The sequence below is a fragment of the Vollenhovia emeryi genome, unplaced genomic scaffold, assembly GCF_000949405.1.
Source record: "Vollenhovia emeryi isolate VEMERY1.0 unplaced genomic scaffold, V.emery_V1.0 DF939514.1, whole genome shotgun sequence".
NCBI classification, from domain to species: domain Eukaryota; kingdom Metazoa; phylum Arthropoda; class Insecta; order Hymenoptera; family Formicidae; genus Vollenhovia; species Vollenhovia emeryi.
Window position 1 is genome coordinate 30,762 of NW_011966852.1, and position 8,708 is coordinate 39,469.

An 8,708-nucleotide genomic window follows, 5' to 3' on the forward strand; every position below is an offset into this window, starting at 1 on the left:
GGACCAGTATTATTGGTCGAAACGTCGTATTTTTATTAAATAAAATAAAATTATTTGCCAGCATAAGTTGTTTGAATTCTGACTATTTAATTGAATGTTCAAAACTTTTATATATCTAATATCTTTATTATCATAAATCACGAGAATAATGTATAAATGAAACTACATATTTTCATTCCAAACAATTTGTCTAAATTAATTTGAAAATTTATTTTAGTGAAATAAAGTCCATAACGCGAAACTGTTAGGAAACACATTTAAGAAAAGAAATGTAGTTACGTAATTGAAATAACAGTAAATATAAACTGTTCATGTACCAAAAATTCCAGTACATTTATTGAAACAGATGTTATTGATACGATTGAATTTGAGATGAAGATAACGAAGATAAAAAGTGATAAAATTAGGAAAATTATTATATTACTGTGTGACAAATAAGAAGAGATAATTCTTCAGGTGTTCATGTACAAAAAAATCGAATATATATGTATATATTTATACGCCACCATATCCAAAGGAAATTGCGATGGAGATGATCAAGACCAAATGCGACAAGAAATAATAAAGAGAGAATCAGGTATTAATACACAATGCAAAGATCAACAAAGGGAAACATAGTAAAAACTTAAATTTAAAAACAGGAAAATACAGGGAAACATAATAAAAATGTAAACTTAAAAGAGAAAAATATATTTACGTAATTGAAATAATTGTAAATCTAAACCGTTGACGTACAAAAAGTTCCAGTATATTTGTTCAAACAGATATTATTGATTCGACTGAATTTGAGGCGAAGATAAAAGAGATAAAATTAGAAAGGAAAGAAGAAAAAAGTAGTAAAAACTTACACTATTGAATTTTTAAAACAGTATAATAAATTTCTGTTAATACATATGATCTAATTTTCTCAAGATTCCAAATCTATAGAGACAGCTCTTTCCGTACATGTATTTTTCACGTGAACGTTTAACATAAAATGATTAACAGTTAATTATATTGTTTCCATAGCAACATTTCATTACGGTTAGGATTGAATAGATCGCATTAATCGATTATTCATATCCATGTCGACTATCAAACAAAATCATAATGGAAGAAATTCAAATTATATACAAGGTGAAAAAAATGTAACAAATATGGGCGTAACAATATGAAAGCCATCGAGTATCGGACATTTTCAAAATTTTACGTTTGGTATCTTTAAAAGACTTACAAAAATCATTAAATATTGCTGAAAGCTTTGGACTACTATTAATATAATTTGCAATTTTTCTGAGAAATTGTTCACAGAAATCTGGCATTTTTGCGCATGCAGTGTGCACAGCCAATGCGGCTGAATGGCAAGGACATGGAAATGTTAATAAGTTTCTGCATTTTGCTTCGAGTTTCTTTTTAAACAATACATGTTTTTCTGTCATTACAGACGCGTTGTCACATGATAGGGCAATAATATTGTTACGCTCCGCGCGCGTCTTCGCGTTCGCCGATCGCCGTGTCACCGCGCTCACCGATCACGCACTCGGTTCCCGAGGGTGCCGGCACTCCTCCGCGCACGTTCGCGTCAAAGAGACACACCAGATAAGATGAACAGGAACTTTATTACAATGGCAACACGTCCGCACGGCTCGAGAGCCAAGCTTCCAATCTATCGATTATCTTAATAAACAACAGTTGCCCATCGGTACCGTGGCAACCCGCCATGATACCGGGCGCCGCTTTCCATCCTTGAGCATGATTCTTCGCGAGCGTAACAATATTGTTGCGTCTCCGACGCCGCTGTCGCGCACTCGAGCACCCGCGTACCGGCACGGCGCATCACGGGTACACTCACGCGCGTGATAATGAAAGCGAGAGACTTCGTAAAGAACGAAAAAGCAGATTTATTAAATCACAGACGTCCGCCCGGCTCAAGAACCAGACTTCGAATCCAAACAAAACAAACATTAAATCAATATCGTTCATTGACATCGGTATCGTGGCAACCCGTCACGATACCGGGCGTCGCATCCGAACCGTCGCATCCGAATTCAGCACATCTCTCATGACGGGCGTAACAATATTTAAAAATGGAATTTGAAATTTAGACATTTCAGTTTCAAAAGCATTAAATAATTTTTCTGCACTAAACTTTCTCTTTAGGCTTCTTTCGCATGCTCGACTAACGCTGCTACCGTTCTCTCCCTTCTTTGTTCCCAGCGTAGAACCATTTGTGCCCAGACATTTTCCCAGTCTTGTTGCTGCGTCGTCCTGCGTGGTCGGCGATTATGCTTGCGATAATCATGCAACACATGATCACCACCTTCAGCAAATCGCTGTATCCATTTGCGGACTATTCTGAGAGCAGGGAATATCATCAGCAATTTCTGCTTCTGATTTTCCTGCCTGCCACTGTCCAACTATGTATGCGTATACATTATATCTAATCTGAGCACTTATTGATTCTTTGATCAAATTAATTTGTATATTATATGTATAACTGTGTGTATAATTACATATCTTACACATTTGATCACCTTTACTTATCCCAAGTGCAAAATAATCGTCATAAAAGAAAGAAATAATATGGACATCTTTGGCGCAAAGATGTGTGTTGCGGCGTTTAAAGATTTTTTTGTATTATATATATTTTTTATTATTTTTTATTACATTTTTTTATTACATTTTTTATTCTGATTTTTACAAATTTTTCCACCTCTTCTCTTAGTTTGCGTGGCTGCTTCCTTTTGGTGTAGCTCGGTTTGTGTTGCGGCCTCTTTCCTCGGACTCACTGGTAGTGGAGAGAGAAGGTCTGGGAAGTCCAGGAATTCCTCAATTCCCTCGAGGATCTCCGGCGTTCCAGGACGAGTCCTCTTGGTCGGCAAAAAGGTGTCTTCTTCGGGAGCTCGGAGGATGTCTGGTTCCTGGCGGCCAGCGCCCTGTGGTGTCGGTTTTTGGCGACTAGCGCCTGGAGGTGGCGGAGCGCCTGATGCTTGGCGACTAGCGCCTGGAGGCGGCGGAGCGCCCGATGCTTGGCGACTAGCGCCTTTAGGCGACGAAGCGCCTGCTGTTTGGCGGCCAGCGCCTTTAGGCGACGAAACGCCTGTTGTTGGGCGGCCAGCGCCTTGATCCTGGCGACCAGCGCCAGTTACCTCGTCGCTCAAGGACCTTTTCTTGGTTGAAAGTTTCCTTGGGCGAGTTGGTCGACGGAAGACTATTTCTTCTTCCGAGGAGGGGGGGGGAGGAGAATTATGCTTCTCCTGGAAGTCGTGATTGATTTATCGAGACTCCCTTTATGCTGAGGAATTACTTTTTTTTCCTGAAAATCCGACGTCGATGGCTCTCCTTATATCCTGTTCTTCAACGAATTTTAAAAGCGAGTTTCCTCGAAAATTAATCTCCCCCTAGCGGATTAATTAATTAATTTGTATATGTTGCTAAGCAACTCCTTTGAGTAATCAATATTTCATTCTGTCAGTAATGTGACAGTTTAAGGGTGGCTGTCACAACTGCCACACATCTAATTTATAGGTGCCATCTGTCACTGATCCAGTACAAATAAGTTTGTTCAATTTATTGTGATGCATCTCAGCAAAATTTGTTTTTATGTAAGCTTCAAATACTGTTAACTACATAATACATGTTAAGATATACTAGAACAATAATGAGAAAGTAATAATTACTTTATAAATTAAACTAGCTTTTTCGCCCGCGCTTCGCGCGTGCTCAAAAGCTAGTAATAGCATGAATCAGATTATATTTTAGATCAATAATAATGAATCCTGTGTTATTCCATAGTCATTTCTTGGTATTTTTATTCCCTAATAGAATAATTTTTGCCCCTTTTTTTCATTCGATCAACTGGCATTCCAGATGGTGTCACTGACTTTAAAAACTCATTTGCGAAATTCTTCTCCGTAAAATTTGCAATTTTTTTATCGGTTTCACAAAATCCGACCATAATCTCCCTGTACATGGAAACCCCGAAACTTATTTTGAAAATTTTTTTTTGATTAATTTTTTTTCTTCTCTAAACTATCATTTCCACACCACCTTGTGGTAGATCGCTTGGCGCGTTTTTTTTAAGTGGTTTCCCCAATAGACCTAATTCACTCTCATTATTCTTTATATATACCTTCTAATCTCGCGCTTTATATTTATCGTTTTTTTTTATTAATCTCCTGAAATACTCTCTCCGGCGCACTTTCCTGTTACTTGTTTATTCTTTTTTTGTCTTTACGCCCCGTGCGGGTGAAGCACGCGTTACGTTGCCTCAGTACCCCCTCCCGTTACGCCCTCTTTTTCTGTCAAAGTGCTATCGAATCGGACGTGACCTGCGTACTCTGCAATACTTATCCTTTCCAACCATCTCTATCATTTTGGATTTAATAATATTTTTTGATCATTTAAATACCTTTCATCACCCATTATTGATTTCCCCTCAATTTTATTGTTCGTCAATTTATAAAATTTCTCGGTATACAATATTTTTCGTAAATATTTTTGAACTTCCCTCAATGAGATGCCCTTGACTTTTGTCCTCAACGACCTTAACTTTGACATTATTTCTTTGTTGCTCTAGAAAATGCTACATACAGTTGTCCATGTGCAAATACGGGATTTTGCAAATAAATCCCAACTTTTTGTAAAGTTTGTCCCTGTGATTTATTGATTGTCATAGCAAATGACACTCTAATAGGAAACTGTCTCTTTTTGAGCTTAAACGGAATTTCCGAGTCATTTGGACGGAAATTAATCCTTGGGAGGAAAACAGTTTGACCTCTTGCAGGGCCAGTCAGAACCTCCGCATGAATCAAATTAGATTTTAAATCAATTACAATGAATCTTGTGCCATTGCATAGTCCTTTCTTCGTATTAAAATTCCTTAATAGAATAATTGTTGCACCTATTTTTATTTTTAGTCGATGAACTGGCATTCCAGAGGGTGTCAAAGAGTTTAAAAACTCAGTCGGAAAATTCAATTGTTCCTGTGGATCATCACTCATAATAGAGTCAATTGAGAGATACTCCTTTTCATCTCCTTCCATTAAACGAAGGATTTCGTCATTTATTTTAAACGTATCCTCATTCTTAGGACAAAGAATTGCTCGATCTTGATTTTGTCGAACCTGTTCCATAGTGATTCTATCTCCAAAAATCTCTGTTATAAGAGATTGTTCTGATATAAAATCCTAAGGAATTTCTATTGTATCAGGATTTAATTCATCCATATTTGACAATTTACCATCGCGTTGCAACAACCAATTTGCAAATTCTCTTTCATCTCCAGTTCTCATATTTTGCTTTAGTTTAACTTGAATTGCATTTCTCCATATAGTATGATATTTAACAGTCGACTCAATTATCGCTGCTTTTTGTGCATGAGGCACTACAGGGAGATTTTGTCTGAAATCTCCTCCAAATAAAATAACTTTTCCTCCAAATAAACTTGGATTCTTCATTAGATCCCTTAGTAGTTTATCAACTGCTCCTAGGGCATGTCCTACAGTCATACTCACCTCATCCCATATAATGAGTTTTGCAGCAATCAGTTCTCGCGCAGCTATAGAGTTTTCTCTAATATTAGATTTTGCACCTTCATCAATTGGGATGGACAACTTGAACAGTGAGTGATAGGTTCTTCCTCCCTTTAGAAGTGTGGCAGCAATGCCAGTTGATGCACATGGAAGAACCACCTCTTTTCTTCCTCGGATTAATCTCAGTAATGTGTTAAACAGGTACGTTTTACCACTACCAGCAAACCCATCAATACAAAATAATCTCTGAGGTTCATTCTCATTGTCAATTGCTCTCATGACTAAATCATACACTTTTTTTTGTTCCTCATTTAGTGTTGATAATAAATCGTTACCACGTTGCCTTTTCTCTTCCACATTATATTCTGTCATGTAAATATTTACCGGATATGGATTTGGCAATTGAAAATTTACACAGCTGCTTCCATTAATTTTCAGAATTTCCTCTATATAAATCAAAGCCATATTTTCAGGATCGCCAACATTGTTGTGTATATAGTCCTCAATCATTAACTCTTTGTATCTATTCCAAAGTGTTGGTACATCTGTTGGAGTTCCAAAAATGCAAATGTAGGCAAATACCTCTCGAATCTGTGCAGGCATTTTGGATCCTGTCGCTTCTTCCAGCGTTTTGTCCCAAAGATCATCAGTTTCTACCAAATCCTTTGCAATTGCTGCATCCTTGAATGTATCATACATAACTCCATTGACAGTTCTCAGATCCTCATAACATTTAGCTCCAGTCACATTAAGGAGTAGTAGACGCAGATAAAATCTTTCAGTGTCTCTGATACTCACTGTGTATAGCCTTGAAATTATTTTGTTAATACCTTTTTGGCGTAGCTTCCAATTAGTTTCCTTTTTTTCATAAACATAATGAGAAGGTATTTCTGTGTAAAGAAATTTCCTCGCATTTTCATCATATTGATTCAATTTAAACCATGCAATCAATGTAGTATCTCGGTTAAGCTCTCTTTCAGCAGCTTGCTCTTCATTTCCGGCTCGGAAATAAACCATTTGGCGATTAGGCAAATGAACTGCCAGTCTTATTACTGTGTGAGACTTCATGAACAGATTGTATCCATTCAATCTCCACATTGCTTCTGGAGCACTAACATATCTTGCATCCATGAATGAATTAACTTCATCTACTTTAATGAACATTGTGCCATCTCGTGCTTTCACTTCAATTGCAGCACAGTCAAATCCTTTGTGAATGTACTTGTATAAGTATTTTACGCTCTTCACTGATGAGCATATTTCCAAATTGATGTGCCGATCATATCTCATAATTATATATGGCGAATATGGCACTACCCATCGATTGTCAATTTCTTTTCCTCTGACAATGTATTTTTTCCCAGTATTCCTTCGTTGATACATGGGATATCCATTCACATTAGCATTTGTTTCGTCTCGAAACTCTTTTGGAAAGCCCTTTGTGCATTTTCCATCGTTCCCAGTGCAAGAATATCTCCCTGAAAGATCACCACATGGTCCATGAATCATGTGCCTCAGAACTTTTGCATTAAGTTCTGTATATCTTTCTTCGTCCGGGATTTCAACCCATACCATCATATCAATTACTCCTTGAAGTCGAGGCTTCTCTTCCTCACTCAACATTGCAAGTAAATGCATATGTGGAAGTCCTCTTTTTTGGAACTCAATCACGCCTGCATAGACTATTATATTTCCAAAAATTCTATTTTGGATCAACTCCCTCATAACCTCTTTGACGTCCAAGCTGAATATTTTAGCGACTAAATCAGGTCGATACTCTACTTGGCATCCATCAAGGTTCTCCTTAATTTCAGGGCATTGAGGATTGCATGTCATTGTTAGAAAAATATCTGGTTTACCAAACTTTCTAACCAAAGACATAGCATCTTGGTATCTTTCTTGCATATTTCTTGGACTGCCCATAAATGAGGATGGTAATATTACAGGTATACCAGGTGTAATTCCTTCATTTTCTGCTCTATTATGAAGATGATCCATTAGCCCTGAATAAAGTTCAGCTCTTAATTGGGGCTGATTCAATTTAATGTAATTAAGCCTATTCGCTTCAGTTTTCATATAGGCATCAAGTATAAATTGACATCTCAACTTGCGTACCCTTTGAAAATGGCTGAATTCGGCTCTTGGTGCAAGTAAGTGTGCATAATAATCCATTTGAGTTACTTTGAATCCCTATTTAGGATTATCAGTTTTCAATTCTGAATGCCATCCATCGTTACCGTATGGATATAACAAAGGGTAACACATTGAGTCACACCTTCTGTCCAGAATTGAAATTTGTTGGACATCGTTCGAATTTTCGTTATAAATCCGAATGTCTCTCTCGAATGGAGGCTCACCATCTACATTCTGAAAAACCACAGCTATTTCATTAGCTCGTGGAGCATTGTATCTTCTTTGATCTTGTTTTGGATCATTTCGAAAGCACAACATTAAGTTTGGAACCTCAGTGCCTCTCGGATTTAGATCTCTTTCAACCTCACGCATCGTCCTAAATGTCTTTGCAAGTTCATTGTTTTTGACCATGAATACTGACAGATCTTTTATCAGTTCTTGATCACACCCCTGATTGGCTTCGTTATTCATTCTATAATTAACAGCTTCTTCTGTATCCAAAAAATAAAGCTGTGCATAACGCGGGGCTTGCCCATCTCCTGGGCGCATTGCCGTAGATATAAAATGATGATATTGCCCATGAATCTTTAAGCAATAAGGAGCAAGGTTCACAACATCCATTGGATTCCTATTGCTAGGTGCACCCATTGAAACCATAGCTAAAGCGCTGTTATAGGATCGAATATTATCAAGGAAATTCTTTGATAAACTATCATTTCCCATGTATAATTTCTTAAGAAAATCAGGCAAATTTATGGGCTTTAATATAAGCTTGCCCTTTTGACAGCAATATGTAAATTTTCCATCTTTGGGCTTTTCACACGCAAAATTCAATGATTTACAAAATTGACATTTAACATTCATTTTGCCAAGTTTGTGAACAGGCACATTCATTTCATTGCCTTTATCAATTAGCGCAATCTGATAATTCATTTCTTTGGCTTGGCGTCTTCTCTGATCATGTCTCTGAACATCAGCTTCCTGTCGTTGGGAACTTTCCTCATCATTTTCATCGACCCTCTGCTGAGCATGTCTCCGAGCATCAGCCTCCTGTCTTCGAGA

At 37.4% G+C, this 8,708-nt stretch overlaps 1 protein-coding gene across 1 annotated transcript; it reads right to left on the reverse strand.

Annotated features, from left to right (window-relative positions):
- Positions 1-2,135: 2,135 nt before the first annotated feature.
- LOC105557350 lies at positions 2,136-8,666 on the reverse strand (the record flags this gene model as incomplete). The annotated part of the gene is made up of 5 exons (XM_012004566.1): positions 2,136-2,396; positions 2,769-2,983; positions 4,883-5,137; positions 5,222-7,516; positions 7,871-8,666. Coding segments are annotated over 5 exons (3,822 nt in total), but the record flags the coding sequence as incomplete, so codon positions are not given.
- Positions 8,667-8,708: the final 42 nt, after the last annotated feature.